The sequence below is a fragment of the Venturia canescens genome, chromosome 3 (assembly GCF_019457755.1).
Source record: "Venturia canescens isolate UGA chromosome 3, ASM1945775v1, whole genome shotgun sequence".
Lineage (NCBI taxonomy): Eukaryota > Metazoa > Arthropoda > Insecta > Hymenoptera > Ichneumonidae > Venturia > Venturia canescens.
Genome location: NC_057423.1, coordinates 10,643,936 through 10,662,282, shown reverse-complemented (window position 1 = coordinate 10,662,282; position 18,347 = coordinate 10,643,936). Strand labels below are relative to the sequence as shown.

Sequence of the window (18,347 nt, the reverse complement as noted above, 5' to 3'; positions counted from 1 at the left end):
GAGAAATAGGTATAGAGAGAGATATATATTGATATAACTGAGAAAGCATTTTAGTTCCATGTTTCGCCGTTCTGGTTCAGCGCTAACCACTGTGCGTAACATTCCGCCCAGTGGAACCGCAAAAAATATGCAAAAATATGAGAAGCTTGAAAAAATAGGAGAAGGTATGGATTCTCTCTTATTTCTTATTAATTCCGTTGTTTTTTTCATGCCCATTACAAATGTTATAAATGCTTGAAATGGAATCCAAAGTATAAATCACATCGGTGTAATGCCTCTTCGCGTGCATATAACGAACTGTCAGAATCTGTGTTTTCTTTTTTTTTTGTTTTTGTTTTTGGTTCAGGATGAACAGAATAGCGAAGTTTTTCGAGATATTTTGAATTATCCAGTTCGACAGTAGGTTCGTCAGTCGATCGAAACATATTTTCATTGAGTAGTGTATACAGGAAATCAATTTTATAAAGAGTATGGTATTTCTCGAGATTCCTGTTCACCTGTGGGTCCAAGGACAACTCAATTTCTTGTCTAATATTTGGGTTTTGTTTGAAATTCGTTTTAGCAATTTGGTGAAGTCTTTTTAGGTTAATTTAGATCCCAAAGGCAATGAAATCAAAGCATTGTTATTGTGGGTTTTTTAAAAATTATATTTAAATAAATATTTTCTTTTCAGGCACTTATGGAACGGTGTTTAAGGCGAAAAATCGTGAAACACACGAGATAGTTGCTCTCAAACGAGTTCGTCTCGATGAAGATGACGAGGTTTGCTCATAAATACTCGCTCAATATTTCAATTATTGTACTCATTTCTTCTAATAGGAATACAATTTTCAGGGTGTTCCCTCATCAGCTCTTCGAGAAATTTGCCTGCTCAAAGAGTTGAAACACAAAAACATAGTTCGTCTCTACGATGTACTTCACAGTGACAAAAAGCTTACACTCGTATTCGAGCATTGTGACCAGGATCTTAAGAAGTATTTTGATAGTCTTAACGGCGAAATAGATCTGGACGTTGTCAAATCTTTCTTGTAAGTTTATAATTATAATGATTAATTACAGACCAACTTTCACCAACGTAAAATAGCACAATTGACTTGAAAAAATTAACTTATCTCAAAATGTCTTTCACATTTTGACAAAATGACTTCCCTACAATAGATTAACTATTCTCATAGTTGGTTGCCATATTCCTTAGAAAGTATAAAACTCTGTGAACTCCTGGTTAGTAGACGAAAAAACTGTCAATGTGTATGTTTCAATGTTTTACCGAGTTTCTTGGTAGTACGGGTATTGCTACCATGCAAAAATAGGTAATAAAAATAAAAGCCTTTTCTTTACCAATCTTTTCCATACTGAAAAATTCATTTATAGAGATGAAAACGATATGAAATATGGTATGTGTGATTTCAATCGAACAATTTCTGGAATAGTGTTAGAATCAATAATTCTTATGATTGAATATTCAATGAGGAATTCTCCATTTCTAATTGGTTCTGCCATATACAATTTTTTCGATTGTACATTTTATTTTTTCTCCAAATTTATATCCAGTTTGTCTAACAAATTTTGGTTTAATTCCATATCAGGTATCAATTGCTTTGCGGCTTAGCTTTTTGTCACAGCCGTAATGTGTTACACAGAGATCTCAAACCACAAAATTTACTTATCAACAAGGTGAGAAAACCGTTTGTGTTACCTTAACATTCAGATGTAAATCTATTGGCAATTTGTGGAGGTATTCATTATTTTCTGTGCATCTTTTTCTGTTGGGTAGAACGGCGAGTTGAAATTGGCAGATTTTGGCTTAGCTAGAGCTTTTGGTATACCTGTTAAATGTTACTCAGCCGAGGTTGTCACTCTCTGGTATCGTCCGCCAGATGTTCTCTTTGGAGCAAAACTTTACACAACGTCCATAGATATGTGGAGCGCGGGATGTATATTCGCTGGTGAGATTGATTTTTATTCTAAACTGGATTTTTTGTGCTGAAAAATGTTGCTTCAGATATAATCTAAAATTGCTAGGAAATAATTCTTTCTTAATCTCTACGATTAAAACAAAGTATTTTTGTTTTTAATATTTTATTAGCTTCTTCCATTTCGATTTTTTCCATGCTTGACATTTTCAGTTCACGAATTTTGTCAAAACCATTATCACAGCAATCTTTGTATTCATTTATCTGGATGTTGTGATAAAATTTGGTGCCATTCAGAAAACTTGTGGAAATACCAAGATTAATGAATAATCCCTTTTCGTAGAATTGGCGAATGCAGGCAGACCACTATTTCCGGGGTCAGATGTGGATGATCAGTTGAAAAGAATATTCAAAATGTTGGGAACACCGACCGAGGAAACCTGGCCAGATTTGACAACTCTCCCGGATTACAAATCATTTCCTCGTTACCATGTTTCTCAAGGACTCGCTCAAGTCACTCCGAAACTGACAATCAGAGGCAAAGATCTACTTCAGGTAAAACTGGATATGAATCATACTAACTGAATGCAATTTTCGGTAAATATTTAGAAGTGGATAACGATTTTTATTAAAAAAAGTCCATGGTCGCTTTCAAACTTCAAGCTGTTGCTCAAGAGCAAAAATATCGTCATTACTGAGGAAGGGCCCACTTCTAAATATTTACGAAGTTTTTAAATAAACATTATTCGCAAATCGATTCATTTTTTTCAGAGATTATTAGTTTGCAATCCAGCTCTTCGGTTATCAGCAGAAGGAGCAATGGCACATCCTTATTTTAGCGACTTAAACCCGGCCCTCAAAAACGACCGATGCCAATAACGCGTTTTTATTTATAAATAGTTCGACTGACTGCACGTAGCGCGCATAGCGCAGTGACCAAAAGATAAATGAACATTTCATATGAACGAATATATGAGAAACAAAAAAAACCGTTAACTGCTAAAAGAGAAAGCAAAAACAACAGTCCGGTAAAGATTGTTTATTATACTGAGCGCTCGGTGCGTTAATCAAATTGCGAGGATTATTCGAAAGTCCTGTTTTATATACAATTGTCCAAAGATAATGAATAAAAATCTCAATTTTGCCACGAAAAAGCCAACACTAATGATTTTACGACAGTTCGTGGTCTCTCAGAGCTAATTTTATTTAAATTAAATATATATATATATGTAGATATTGATATATATTTGTATATTACATTAACGTTCCATAGTAATGAGACGTCACCAAAATTGACGGTATCTACATAGCGTCGAAGTGGAATCTGTGCGCCTCTTGTAATCTCTCGATTTTATCCTCTCGTCTTTCCTTCCAATAAAGACCGATGATTATCACGGCAATTAAACCGCAGGTGGCTGTAAGTGCTATGACACTCAGTAAAATAAGCTTGCTTGGTGTGACGAATAACTGAGCCTTCCATCTCGTGGGCTCGCTGATTGGATTTGGTATCACGACCATCTGTGAGTTCGGGATTATTTGTGGCCATTCTCGCAACTTACCGGATACCTGGAAACAGATTTGAATTTTAAATAAGAAATGGCATTCAAATTGTTACTGCGTACTGAGAAAAAAATCGATTCAAAATATGATGCTCCGTTGAAATTAAAAGTTTGGAATAATTTTCTTTTTTTTAATCGATAATAAATCTCACTATTTGAATATACTTCAGCTGCTACTTTTAGGAAATTTCACGTCTTATTTCCATGCACACAACTCAGTTCTAAGTTTTTTTTTATTTCTTCATTATCCCACTTTTCCGCTTCTATTCATTTATACGTTCAAATTGAGTTTCAAACTCAAATTCTACTTATTTTTAATGATTTTTTTTCCAAAGATTCCTCTGTCTTAATTGAGTTAAAACAATCATTGTATATTGAGAATATAAATGTAATAACACCGAACAAATCGTTGAAAATTATTCAATTATACATGAAATTAACCATTTTTCCTTGTTTTCAAATGATTTATTACTATCATAGGATTTTTGATCTACATAAAACTTACCCCGATGGTTAAAGTATCAATAAAGTTAGGAGTTCTGCCAAGGCCAAAAGTCGTGTATGGTAAATTAAGTGAAAAGTGAGCACTCTGTGGTAGTTGTGCCGCAATAGCACTCCTTGGACTGCCATCTTGCGTGATAGTTTTATACGCAATGGAAGGACCAGGTAAATTGGTCCCGTAAGTTCGTTTCTTCTTGCCCAAGGTGCCAGGGGAAATGGGATATTTGCTGTTCGTCAAACCAGTGAGTACCATAACTTTAACGAAGTTGGCATCATAGTCGAGACTGTTTTTGAAAGCGGCTGTTTTGTAATTGTTGTTGGTTTTGTCAAATTCAACGAGGATAACATCAAGAATTCCATCTTGATAAAAATCATAAAAAACAGCCATGACGCTTTCGTTGTTGAAGGGACTGAGAGCGTTCCATCGAACTTGAAAAGTGCGGTTAAAATCACCGCACGTGTTGCACGGTGTGTTGAGTAGCAAAAACGATCTAGTCTGTGAGTTTGCAGGATTGCGAGGGTGAGATCGAAGAGTTGCCAATAAGTCGGGATATCCATCCATATTGAAATCACCACCTCGAAGGGTAATGGTATCGGTGTACAGATGAGAGATCGCGTCGTGCGGTACAAAGCCCCACGTAACGTGATCATTGTCCTGGAACTTAATGTCAAGATTGTGCCAAACACCGTCACTGTGAATCATTATGGCACTCGACTCGCAATCAGCCGTTGTACAAATCGGCAAGACTAATTCTATTTTCCCTGTCAACTCCACGTCGAGGTAGAGCGATTGGCCGATGTGTCCAGGAAACGAGGTGCGATTAGTTATGTTATAAGGTAGTTCTATGGTGTGATTGAATACAAAACCGTTTGAAATTCCACGCCATACTTCAAAATACTTTTTCGTTGTTACAACGAGATCTGGGAGAAAATCAGCGTTCAGATCAAGGAAAGCATTAGCGTGCGGCTTTCTTATTGGAAGAAGAGTACGAAGCTCATGACTGGGCTCCATCGGTATGGCTGTTGGAGAAGTTCGATTTTTGTTGAATATCCAGAACGTTCGTTGATCTTCGGTGTTCAAACCAAATAGATCAATTATCATATCCTGATTGTAATCCACGGTTAATGGTTGACCATGCATTTCAACCATCGGATCTGTCTCGTTAGGACAATTAATCTGACCAGTGCCACCCCACAAAATATGAGCTCGCATCGCTTTTGTTTCTCTGTTGAATGTCGTCACCAGAACATCCATAAAAACATCCCCATCGAAATCCCCCGGCACTACGCTCGTCACAAAATCCTTGAACGTACAACTCAAATTCACATTTGGTTGGAGGAGAGGCTCTTGGTCCGAAGCCAATAAAATTTCAAGTGTTTTTCGCTCCTTTCGAAGCACAAAGACGTCTGTCAACTCATCCGAATTGAAGTCACCAAATGCCGCTGGCATTCCATCTAACACGTCACCGAATACCGCTCGCGTTATGTCGCTGCAAGATATCGATGACAACAGCGTTACCAAAAACGCTGCAATTACATACTTGCGATTCATGGTGAATTACGCTCACATGATCTGCGGATTCAAACATATACATCAATTCATTTATTGAATTTCTTCACATCGCATTAAATGTTATATTTATTAACCATGTCAAATTTGTTCACAATAATATAATAGAATGCGTGGATAATGCAGATGTCAAAATTTGTACTGTCGGAATAGAAAGATTATCTGTATTTAAAGTTACAATTAGAAATCACAGTGAAACTGATTGAACGTAAGTTCAATTATCATTTCTATCAGTTCGCTATGAACATATTTGTGCTGCTTGTGAAGTTTGAAAAAAGCTTGGAGATAACTGGATTGACTGAAGTGCTGTTTCATAAATGAATGATTATGTCATATAAATTATCATGGAAACATTAATAACAATGATGGTAGTAATAGTTGAAATGATTAATTTTTTATTAAATGCCACCACCTATCAACGAGTTTAAAGTCTAAATTCGTTGAACCTATACTCCTTTTATATGTATAAAACTTGTATATAACCTGACCAATTTAATTGAAGGGTATTACTGTTGTAAAAATTGAACACTTTAACATTTCCGAAAATGTCATTCACCGCAAAGTTATGTTTAAAATTGAAAAGCAGAGAAAACTGAACATTGAGAAATAGAAGTAAATAAAAGGAGTTTGTATGGAAACCTTCGAATAAACCTGCATTTCCAGGCAAGAATAACGTTGACTCGCCTACACACGAGCATATAAAAGGTTGGTTTCAATCAGATAATTTGACTTTAATACGAGCACGTTTGAAAAATGGTCACATCTCAAATGTAAAGACACAATGTAAATAACTAAACGAATGTATTTGGTATAAAGAATTTCAGAGTTGAAATATGTTGAGGGATTTAAACATTATGACAGGTTATAATGTAGTAATAAACAAAAAAATAATGCTACGTAGTAACTGACAAATATTACCTGGTATATAACAGAGAGAGTGGAGATTATGGCGTGGGAATGACGATCGTTGACAAATGAGAAATGAGTCAACTCGGAGCCAATACCATTTTTCCTTCTGGATCTTCACTATACCTCAGTATTATCGTCACACCTATTATTTTGTTCAAGAATCCGAATTGATTCACTGTACCCGTTATCTTTTGTTGCGTTTCGTCTGTAAACGTATTTTCAGTATTGCAGTTACTCTCCGTGTTACTGGAAAAAAGAAACAAGACTACAAGACGTCAATGTGAAATCAGCTGTTAGTCGCTTGGTATATGCTGCTTGGTGCTCATGCAAACGCCGCGATGAGCACGTCGTGAGACTGGAATGGACTGGAAGTTTGCTAAACACTGGCCCTGACTTATCGACCGTACTATGGGATGAAAAGTATTTTGGCTCGGTCTGACTGAATATATATTCAGCGTACGCGATCTTTGTTCAGCAATATTGTTCAGGAACCGTTTCTAACCTCCGATTAAAATTCTTTTTAAACGTTTTTCTGACATAGTCCCGAGGTCCGAAGTAGGGGTATAGAATCGGAAATAATAGAAAATTCGTAATAGGCTACATAAACAACATTCTAAGTCAGATTATAACCTATGAAATGAATTTGCATCTGCACGATCTGCACACATTTTCGCTAGTCATAATTCTCACTATAAATCTTTATTTATCAAGAGACTCGGTTTCTTTCTCGTTCAAATAATTTATCCTCTTTTTCTTCATGGAAGTTGAAAATTGCCCTGTTTTATTCATACTACATATTCGTCGCATATCTTATTCCAATATTTGATAAATTGCTAGGCTGTACAGCCCATTAAATAGTTCCTGGGATCGTCATCGCAAGGTCCTTCCCCTACTTTTGCAAAAAAAATGTCATTTAGCCTTCACATCAAAATCTTTTTTACGGGAGTAAAAATTCAGAAAATCGTTATCAATTTTATGAAAAATGCGTGCGAGAAAGATTCAAAGTCCGATGAAGAAAAAGTGCATAATTTATTCGAACGACGAAAAGAATAAATAAATATTCGTAATAACAAAAGTAACTGGAAAAAGTTTGTATGTTTGAAAATTTTCGTATTTTCATGATTTTTGAGGGTACCATATCGTGTTAACAAGAAAAAACGTTGTAAAATGAGAAAAAAAATTGTTGCACGACCTTTTTCAAGGAGGTTGAAGCGTATCTTATGTTAAAACTATTTTCCAACTTTGCACATTAAAATTTTTTAAACAAAAAGCTTAAGACAGTATAAAACTTCTGGCGGGATATGCCGATGATTCACCGTCGTGAAATTGAGATATTTATTGTTGAAGTTAGCAATTTTTTGAAAGCTCCCATAAGAGCCCATGTTTAACCTTGTCATTTTCAACAATGAATATCTCGATTACCAGGCGGTGAAACCTCTCCAAATTTTTCACACATAATTAAGCGCTGTTCAAGAAGATTCACGTAAATTTTCAATTCATTATTTTGGAATAATAAAATCTAATGTATTTTTCGTATGATGTCCTATATATATCGCTTCAACTTCCTTAAGGGAGTGATCAAATTCGTTAACTAAACCGCTCGCAAATACTTCGAACTAATAATCAAGGTGGCCGAACTAACAATTTTTAGCACCACGTGGCGGAATGGAAATTTTACTTAAATTTTTTCCTCAATAAAAATCCTAATCGAGTCCGTCAGTCCCAAGCGTTCTGCAGGTTAGATTCGATAACTGAAAATGATCTGAATTTCTCTACGACACGTGCGTCGTATATATTTTAATGGTACACGACCACATTTTTTTCACATAAATATAACGTTTGACGTCATTCTCTGGAAACTTTTAATCGAATAAATCTCTTATCGCTAGGTTGCTTCATCGATTTGAAGATAACTAGGAAATATATGCCGAAAACTTTTCCATCATTTGATGCGGAACCAAAAAAAATATTTGAATAAGCGGTTGGGTCACCCAACAATAAATGTAAATGACTTTCGAAAAACAAAAGCCAGTCAGACCCGAAACATCACACATACACCAACAAAAGTATAAAAACGAGGAATTTTTCACTAATCCATAACAGTCCACACGCAACCGCGTAGAGCAAATCTTTATTATCGAATTTGTAACTGAAAGTCTTCGTATCCGTGCAATCATGTGGTCAATTCGACTTTTCGCCGTTTTGCTTCTTATTGTAATCGTCAATAGCGTGATCGTTAACGCTGATAATGGTTCGGAAAAATTTGACCCTCGTACCAAGGTTTGTAATGGCAGACATTTTTATTCAATGTAATTTAGAATACAATTATTATTGCAAGCGATAAAGATATCAAAACAAACCGGCGGACTTGCTATCGAATTGACGATTAGTGATTCCAAAAATCCATCAATACGGAGCTCTGTACAAATTAAGGATATATTGCACAGGCGATACAATGTTGCCATGCTAAACCATGCTAAAAACATAAAAAAATTCAAAATGATCAGAATTTTATAAAATTTGGTGAACACATTCTTTAGTGCCAAATTTGACAATACAAATTTTTTAAGATTTTTCTTCTGTACAGTTATCGAGTAATTGATCACTAAAGTTCACGTGTATAAGCATAGCGTTTCCATATATATAGGTATACATTCCGGGCATAAGAAATCTGCTTTAATGCGTAATTACTTGATAACTAAACAGAAGAAAATTTTGAAAAAATTTGTGTTTTCGCACTTGATGTTGAAGAACATTATCACCAAAATTGATCAATTTCTAATTATTTCGACTTTTGTATCATTCACCCTTAACCCTCCAGGGATCAAGATGAGCCCAAGAGCAACTTTAGAATTTTTAATAATTAACTTCTAGAATTTTTTAATTATTCGCGCCCGAGGAAGCTGGTTAAACCATTACCAGAGTCATGATTTTATAGTAAAAAGTAGTTTTTTTTTTTCCAGAACATAGCTTCGTTAATTTTTATTTCGACATTTTGAAAATTGGATTAAAATTTCGGTAATTATTCAAAAGTGGGGCACCACCTTAAAACGATTCTCATTTTGTTATAATGCATCTTATGAATCAGTAATGATAAAACGTGCAATATTATGGCGGGGGAGAACCCCCGTTTCAAATTTACTAATATAGTGACATTCTGAAGACGTTCATGGAAAAAAAAAAAATTTCCCCTAAAATTGGGGTGATGCCCCACTTCTGTATAATTACAAAAAATACTAATAATAATTCATCCAATGCATATGAGAGTCTGTATAAACGAAAGGAAATATTTTCTACACGTACAAGGTGAGGTAAAAAGCACACTCAAATGTGTTTTTGGACCCTCCCGATTGTAGGGCCCTGGGCAGACATGACAGCACATTTGCAATAACGAAAACTCATGCTAACACTTTTACTATCTCATGTCTCTTTTTTTACAGGAAGCAGCAACGTTTCGACAATGTTATTTCAATCCTGTAACGTGTTTTTAAAAATGGAGGATCACGATCTCGGATTTCAACGGCCTCTGAAATGAAACATTTTTTCCAGCAGGGCAGTTCCTGCCTGTTGTCAATACTTATGTACCCACGAACTAGTAATAAGAAAAATAAAAAATTGAGATGTTGTGGCTGTCGGAAAATACGCAGAATTTGCTTGATCTTTTATAATTTTGATCTTGCACAATGTGATCATGGTGATTAAGGATGTAATTGGGAACAGTTTCGCATACCGCATACACCACAAATTAGAGGTGCGGGGGAATACCGTGAAATCTTTAGTGTGCAAACTACTAAAAAATTATGATTTATAGAAATCTTGGGACGACTGCGTTCATAAAAAAGAAACTCGCTTCATTGATCTTATTTTAAAAGATTTGCATTAAACTCTTTTGGAAAATTCTCAAAAGTTATTTTTGTAATTTTGACGTAGTGGGAAATACTGAGAATTTGCATGCTACACTGCTTGTTTTTTTTTTTCATCGTTACTTCATCATTGCTTTTTACTTTTTTCATCGTTTTGAGTGAAAACTCAGTAGCTCAATGCTACCAACGAAAATGTTATTATCTCTTGAAGCTACTCTGAAACTTGTTCATCTTCAAAAAAAAAGTTCTATAAAATACTCGGAGTTGAGGTTCATTTAAACGTGCTAACAATCTTCAAAAAATTCATAAATTTATTCTTTCTGCAATTTCCATCCAACGTACCTTGACTACTTCTTCGAAGAAACAATCCAAAAGAAAGTTATCTTGTGTGATAGTTTTATACGCGATAGAAGGACCAGGTAAATTGGTCCCGTAAGTTCGTTTCTTCTTGCCCAAGGTGCCAGGGGAAATGGGATATTTGCTGTTCGTCAAACCAGTGAGTACCATAGCTTTAACGAAGTTGGCATCATAGTAGAGACTGTTTTTGAAAGCGGCTGTTTTCTAATTGTTGTTGGTTTTGTCAAATTCAACGAGGATAACGTCAAGAGTTCCATCTTGATAAAAATCATAAAAAACAGCCATGACGCTTTCGTTGTTGAAGGGACTGAGTAGCGTTCCATAGAGTTTGGAAAGTGTGGTTAAAATCACCGCACGTGTTGCACGGTGTGTTGGGTAGCAAAAATGATCTCGTCTGTGAGTTTGCAGGATTTCGAGAATGTCGTCACCAGAACATCCATGAAAACATCCCCATCAAAATCCCCTTATCTCATATAAATTCAATGTCTGAATACGTTGAATCTGGAAAAACGAAACAAGACTATAAGACGTCAATGTGAAATTAGCTGTTAGTCGATTGGTACTGTTTAAACACCGGCTCCAATTTATCGACCGTACTATCGGATGAAGAGCATTTTGGCTCGTTTTGACCTATATATATAGTTGCGCAGTGGATTTTGGAATAGGGTTTTTGTAAACCAAAAGAGTTTTTTCTTAACTCGACTTGTCACTGAGTTAGTATCGAAAATTCCTATAATAATGATGCCAGGGACAGTCGGTAATAAACAGTAAACGTAAACTCAGATTATAAACTACTTGTTCACCCTGCTTTTTGAGAGCACTATATTATATTCAGTGTACGATCTTTGTTCAGCAATATTGTTCAGGAACCGTTTCTAACCTCCGATTGAAATTCTTTTTAAGGATATATTGCACAGGCGATACAATGTTGCCATGCTAAACCATGCTAAAAACATAAAAAAATTCAAAATGATCAGAATTTTATAAAATTTGGTGAACATATTCTTTAGTGCCAAATTTGACAATACAATTTTTTTAAGATTTTTCTTCTGTACAGTTATCGAGTAATTGATCACTAAAGTTCACGTGTATAAGCATAGCGTTTCCATATATATAGGTATACATTCCGGGCATAAGAAATCTGCTTTAATGCGTAATTACTCGATAACTAAACAGAAGAAAATTTTGAAAAAATTTGTGTTTTCGCACTTGATGTTGAAGAACATTATCACCAAATTTGATCAATTTCTAATTATTTCGACTTTTGTATCATTCACCCTTAAATGTTTTTCTGACATCGTCCCGAGGGTGTTCTATATAATATTTTCCGAAGTAGGGATTTTTGTATATAGAATCCGAAATAATAGAAAATTCGTAATAGGCTGATACATAAACAACATTCCAAATCAGATTTACCTATGAAATGAATTTGCATCTGCACACATATTTGCTAGTCATAATTCTCACTATAAATGTTTATTTATTATTTCTTTCTCGTTCAAATAATTTATCCTCTTATTATTCCTGGACGTTGGAAATTGCCCTGTTTTATTCATACTACATGATCGTCGCATATCTTATTCCAATATTTGATAAATTGCTAGGCTGTACAGCCCATTAAATAGTTGCTGGGGTCGTTATCGCAAGGTTCTTCTCCTACTTTTGCAAAAAAAATGTCATTTAGCCTTCACACCGAAGTCTTATTTATGGCAGTAAAAATTCAGAAGATCGTTATCGATTTTATGAAAAATGCGTGCGAGAAAGATTCAAAGTCCGATGAAGAAAAAGTGCATAATTTTATTCGAACGACGAAAAGAATAAATAAATATTCGTAATAACAAAAGTAACTGGAAAAAGTTTGTATGTTTGAAAATTTTCGTATTTTCATGATTTTTGAGCCTACCATATCGTGTTAACGAGAAAAAACGTTGTAAAATGAGAAAAAAGTCGAGTCCGCCAGTTTTAAGCGTTCTGTAGGCGGGATTCGCTAATTGGAAATTGATTGAATTTCTATACGACATGTGCCGTATATATTTTAACGGTACACGACCACATTTGCACATAAATATAACGTTTGACGTCATTCCTTGAAAACTTTTAATCAAAAAATTGAATAATTCTCTTATCGCTAGATTGTTTAATCGATATTTGAAGATAATTAGACTGTCGAAACATATGTCAAAAAGCTGTTGGCTCTTTTGAAGCCGAACCATAAAAACATTTGATATCAGAATATCGACGTTGGTGTCTCTATTATTTCTTTAAAAATAAAATAAGCGTTTGGTTCACCCAACAATAGAAGTTTTACGAAAAACAAAAGTCAGTCACACCTAAAACATCACAGGTGCAACAGCATAGTATAAAAATTAGGAAATTTCCACTAATCCATAACAGTCCACGCGCAATCGGGTAGAGCAACACCTTATTATCGACATTGTAACCAAAAATCTTCGTATCCGTAAAGTGATGTGGTCAATTCGACTTTTTGGCGTTTTGATTCTTATTGTAATCGCCAATGGCGTGGTCACTAAAGCTGATGATGATTCGGAAAAGACTAACCCTCGTATGGAGGTTTGTAATGGCAGACATTTTTGTTCAATGTAATTTAGAATAAAATTTTTAATACAAAATACAGATATCGAAACAAACAACCGGTGGATTTGCTGTCGAATCGATGATTAGTGACTCCAAAAATCCATAAATATGGAGCTCTGTATAAATTAGAATAGAATTTTTTAATTATCGGCGCCCGAGGAAGCTGGTTAAGAGTATGGATCAGTCGACTAACCTCACTTGGAATTTTTTTAATTGAAATTCTCTGACACGGTTTGACCGATTAAAAGAAGGCTCTGTCAGCCTAATCAGAACGATGGCAAAAATCGACCGACAGAGCCTTTTTTTAATCGGTCAAACTGTGTCAAAGAATTTTGATTTCGAAATTTGCAGCTATCTCTCTCGCACTCACGGTTGCGATATACCGACTCATCCATCCTCTTAAACCATTGTCGGAGTCATGATTTTCATAGTAAAAAATGGTTTTTTTTTTAAACACAGTCTCGTTGATTTTTTTCGCCATTTTGAAAATTGAATCAAAATTTTTCCTATGATATTCTTATTCGGAGAGGTTCAAACTAATATCCTGAATTTTTGTGTCGTTCGGAACGATACTGGCAACGCGGCGAGCGTTTAAGCATAGCTCGGGTCAATCCGACCCCGTGTGACCAGCACGTTTTCTAGAATGTGCGACCCCGGAGGATGAATGACATTTTGAATTTATTATGAATAAATAAAATATAAAAATGGCGAAAAGGTCCTTTCTCCAAGATATTTTAATAATAACTCAACTTTTTTTCCCCGATGAGTATAAATACGTCAATATAATTCTCAGATCACGATACTTCATCCTATGATTATTCCTATTGTAGGTCGCGATTTGGAAAACCGTAACCATGCTATTGATAAAGCCGCTTTTCGTTCGTCCGTACACTACCGGGCTTCACGAAGGAATCGGAAGTGTAAGTCCTCGTAACACATTATCTTCAACGACGAATAAAATTTTATTGCAAGAACGAATATTTTGTGGTCAGACAACGCAATCATCGAATGTGAATAAATCGATTATCGTTTACAAACAATTTCATGAAGAAAAATTGTAAATTAATCATGTCTCCCAACTTCTAGATCGAGTATGTGAGAGAGTTGGCCAGACTGCTATTCAGTCCTGATATCATCCGAATAGATACCACCCAAAATGTAGAGAAAGTCGAGAGTGTAAGTGTCAGTGTCATTGTCATAAGCAACCAACGATTGAGCATCCACGAAAATTTCAACAAATATTCACAGTTTTCCCTTTTAATGACAAGTTGTAAAACAACGCTTTGATTGATTAAATGGTTCGTAATGGCGTCATTGTAGCTCGTAAGAAACGAGTGAAACGTTGTTGAAAAAATTGTCGGATAAATTGATGTGCTTTGGTGATTGTGACATCGATTTTTTGAAAATTTCGAACATTTTTGATGAGCAGAAAGTCAACAGGCTCAACTGCTGGAACTAGATAATTATTTCTATCTTCGATTAGCTAAAAAAAGTGAAAATATTCTTGTACAGTAGCACGCTGAGCAGCAATTTTCTATATTTCTTGTTACGTCTGTCCTCGCTCAAATGTTGACTTCTGTTGAACGTTTCATGAAGTGGACTGTAGTCTTTCACTTGGTGAAAATCCATCATCAAACCAAACTTTTGTTCGTTAGGCCTATAACTTATTGCTGCGTTTACAACTCATTTCGTATTATCTTAAAAATATTTTTGGTGAGAGGAAGGAAACATTCGATCAACAACTTTTTTTCCCATGTGCATAAAAACCTTATACCATAAAAGCGATTATTCCGACTCAATTTTGCTGGAAGTCTGTCCCTCTATTAAGAGACTTTACTTTGTGACACGAACAGAAATTTTGAAATGAAAAAGACCACGTAGAAATTTGCACTTAGACTATATCGAATCGGTCCCAGTCACCCAGAGATAATATTTTTGCACGTGCAGGTCAAGAGCTTACGAAAAATCGCAAAGATTTTTGTTGCACTGCTGAACATTGACTCAGACATCTTCACAAACGCGAAAACTCAAAAAGTAAGTATTTGCCAAAATTCTACAAACAATAATGAATATAGAGCACGAAATATTCCAATTTTCCAACCTATTATTTATGTAGCTGAGCTAGTCGTATTGCAACAACACTCAAATGATCGACAGTTCTTCAGCAATCATAGCAAATCATTATTACTTATAACTTATTATTTTTCATTCGAAATCTCCAAGAATCTGATAGTTGTCATAACGAGTGTTAAAAAAATATTTCAATAGTGAAAATGCAGTACGACGAAAACGAAAATTTTGGAAAAACCTTATTTCACTGGTGAAAGTTTGCTGTGACGTGGTTGCTGTGATTTATAATTATAACCATAAAAAAAACTCCTGCATACATTTTTTGTTTAATATTTTAATATTCTATTTGTATATAATTATTTATAGATCACGGCCATTGAAAAAGCTTTCGCGTTAATGATTAGCCCCCTTACTGTTGCACCAGATGAAGCTAAACCGGTTGAAGAACCCAGGACTGTAAGTACTAGTCATACTTTTATAAACAACAAAGATGTCAGAATGAACGAAGTTCATTCAAAAATGGACAAGTTGCTAGCACTTTCTGTTCAAGTTTTAAAAAATCGTTGCAAAAGGTAAAATTGAATTGGTATTTAAAATGGAAAATCAAGAGAGTAGAGAAAATGAAGTTTCGTTGATTTTTCATAACATTCTGGGCAATCAAAGCTGAATGAAGGGCGATGTAGAAGCATTTTTTTGAGAACAAGTGGAAAAATAATTGTCCATCAATTCATTTGGGAATGTAAAAAAATATGGTAATCATGCAGAAGTGTACGAAAGTGTACCAAAATGTACGAAAATGCCCGATTTTATCGTTTGTTTTCTCAAACTTAAAACCCCATAACTTATGGAAATAATAAAAAATGTCAGTCTCCCCGGTTTCAAATTTACTAATAGTGACACACTGAAGTCGTTCATAGAAAACAAAAAATGTTTCCCCTAAAATTGGGCTGGTACCCGACTTCTGCATAATTACCAAAAATACTGATAATTCATCCAACCCATAATCGAGTCTGTGTAAACAAAAATAAATATTTTCTCCCCGCACGAGGCGAGGTAAAAAGCGCATTTAAATGTGCTTTTGGAGCCTCCCCAGGGCTGCCCAGGACTCCTCGGCAGATACGATAGCACACATTTACAATAACGAAAACTAATTCTTTCACTATTGTGTGTTTATTTTATATTTCTTTTTAACCGGTAGCTCTACGTGGCAAAGAAAACGAATTACACATTATCAATGAATCGATATTATCCAAAACTAAAATTGCGGTTATTCCGTCGAGTAAACTTTTAATTACATACATTCATACCAAATTACGCACGTACGCACGCACACGTCAATTTAAAATTTTTCCGGCACACCTTTCAGGATAGTCTTTCGTTTAAATTTCGAATGGATATTACAAAGAATTTTGAGAAACTTATCTTCTTCGAGAACTCCGTCCCTTGTTGGCTCTTCGCTCTGGGACGTCGACGAGGCTGGTATCGTTGACGTTCCAGAGCGAAGAGAGCGAGATTAGCGAGAAGCGAATGATTTTGGAGAATCGATTTAAATTTTGAATCTCACATCATCTAATGTCTCTTTTCTTACAGCATGCAGTAACGTTTCGGCAATGTTATTTCAATCCTGTAACGTGTTTTTAAAAATGGAGGATCACGATCTCGGATTTCAACGACCTCTGAAGTGGAACACTTTTTCCAGCACGACACTTCCTGCTTGTTGTCAATACTTATGTACCCACGAACTAGTAATAAGAAAAATGAAAAATTGAGATGTTGTGCCTGTCGGAAAATACGCAGAATTTGCTTGATCTTTTATGATTTTGACCTTGCACAATGTGATCGTGGCGATTAAGGATATATTGCACAGGCGATACAATGTTGCCATGCTAAACCATGCTAAAAACATAAAAAAATTCAAAATGATCAGAATTTTATAAAATTTGATGAACATATTCTTTAGTGCCAAATTTGATAATACAAATTTTTTAAGATTTTTCTTCTGTACAGTTATCGAGTAATTGATCACTAAAGTTCACGTGTATAAGCATAGCGTTTCCATATATATAGGTATACATTCCGGGCATAAGAAATCTGCTTTAATGCGTAATTACTCGATAACTAAACAGAAGAAAATTTTGAAAAAAATTGTGTTTTCGCACTTGATGTTGAAGAACATTATCATCAAATTTAATCAATTTCTAATTATTTCGACTTTTGTATCATTCACCCTTAAGGATGTAATTGGGAACAGCTTCGCATACCGCATACCACAAATTAGAGGTGCGGGGGAACACCGTGAAATCTTTAGTGTGCAAACTACTAAAAAAATATGGTTTACAGAAATCTGGGGACGACTGCGTTTATGAAAAAGAAACTCGCTTCATTGATCTTATTTTAAAAGATTTGCATTAAACTCTTTTGGAAAATTCTCAAAAGTTAGTTTCGTAATTTTGACGTAGTGGGAAATACTACCAATGAAAATCTTATTATTTCTTGAGGCTGCTCTGAAACTTGTTTGTCTTTGAAGAAAAAGTTCGATAAAATACTCGAAGTTAAGGTTCGTTTAAACGTACTACAGTCATTAAAAAATTTGCGAATTTATTTTTGCTGCAATTTCCATCCAACGCACCTTGACTACTTCTTCTTCGAAGAAGCAGTCAAAGAGGAAAGAAAAAAATTCTTCCAAATCTTTTTTTTTGTTTAATTTCTCTTTTCTTGCTCTTCGATTTTTTTTTCAGGCAATTTTGAAAAAATTACTTTGTTTTTTTCTGGAAACATGTAAAAAAACTATGAATGGAAAATAAATCCGCATTTTTTGAAATACCCGTCCCGGTTGGCCCTACAATTTCAATATTCGAAACCGAAAGCATTAGAACTGCCAAAATCTCTTTAGAACAAGTGCGGCGATCCGACTCTTCTTGACGCATCAGCGAGTCCTTGAAAAAAATTGTCATGAGGACTCAAGTGAATAAATGGAACCCGAATCAAGCCCCAAATTGAACTTTTCCCC

The 18,347-nt window shown here is 35.0% G+C and overlaps 2 protein-coding genes and 1 long non-coding RNA gene across 3 annotated transcripts; 2 read left to right on the top strand and 1 right to left on the bottom strand.

Annotated features, from left to right (window-relative positions):
* The first annotated feature begins 26 nt into the window (after positions 1–26).
* Cdk5 (Cyclin-dependent kinase 5) lies at positions 27–3,067 on the top strand. Its single transcript, XM_043415183.1, has 7 exons — positions 27–164; positions 674–762; positions 835–1,028; positions 1,587–1,674; positions 1,775–1,946; positions 2,257–2,468; positions 2,685–3,067. The coding sequence occupies exons 1-7, from the start codon at positions 59–61 to the stop codon at positions 2,790–2,792; spliced, it is 969 nt and encodes a 322-aa protein (XP_043271118.1). The 5' UTR covers positions 27–58; the 3' UTR covers positions 2,793–3,067.
* On the bottom strand, positions 1,587–6,787 carry LOC122408406 (T-cell immunomodulatory protein). Its single transcript, XM_043415181.1, has 4 exons — positions 6,462–6,787; positions 3,978–5,546; positions 3,172–3,479; positions 1,587–2,438 (listed from the first exon to the last, which is right to left on the bottom strand). The coding sequence occupies exons 2-3, from the start codon at positions 5,523–5,525 to the stop codon at positions 3,216–3,218; spliced, it is 1,812 nt and encodes a 603-aa protein (XP_043271116.1). The 5' UTR covers positions 5,526–5,546; positions 6,462–6,787; the 3' UTR covers positions 1,587–2,438; positions 3,172–3,215.
* Positions 6,788–7,934: 1,147 nt separating this feature from the next.
* Positions 7,935–10,076, top strand: LOC122408413 (uncharacterized). Its single transcript, XR_006260487.1, has 3 exons — positions 7,935–8,255; positions 8,342–8,732; positions 9,893–10,076. It is a non-coding gene; the product is annotated as an uncharacterized lncRNA (long non-coding RNA).
* Positions 10,077–18,347: the final 8,271 nt, after the last annotated feature.

Excerpts from the sequence above, each read along its gene's own strand:
- Cdk5 (XM_043415183.1), top strand. The coding sequence starts at position 59 with ATGTTTCGCCGTTCTGGTTCAGCGCTAACCACTGTGCGTAACATTCCG. Across the intron at positions 1,029-1,586 it reads GACGTTGTCAAATCTTTCTT|GTATCAATTGCTTTGCGGCT; the intron begins GTAAGTTTATAA and ends ATTCCATATCAG. Across the intron at positions 2,469-2,684 it reads GAGGCAAAGATCTACTTCAG|AGATTATTAGTTTGCAATCC; the intron begins GTAAAACTGGAT and ends CATTTTTTTCAG.
- LOC122408406 (XM_043415181.1), bottom strand. The coding sequence starts at position 5,525 with ATGAATCGCAAGTATGTAATTGCAGCGTTTTTGGTAACGCTGTTGTCA. Across the intron at positions 3,480-3,977 it reads TTGATACTTTAACCATCGGG|GTATCCGGTAAGTTGCGAGA; the intron begins GTAAGTTTTATG and ends ATCTGTTTCCAG.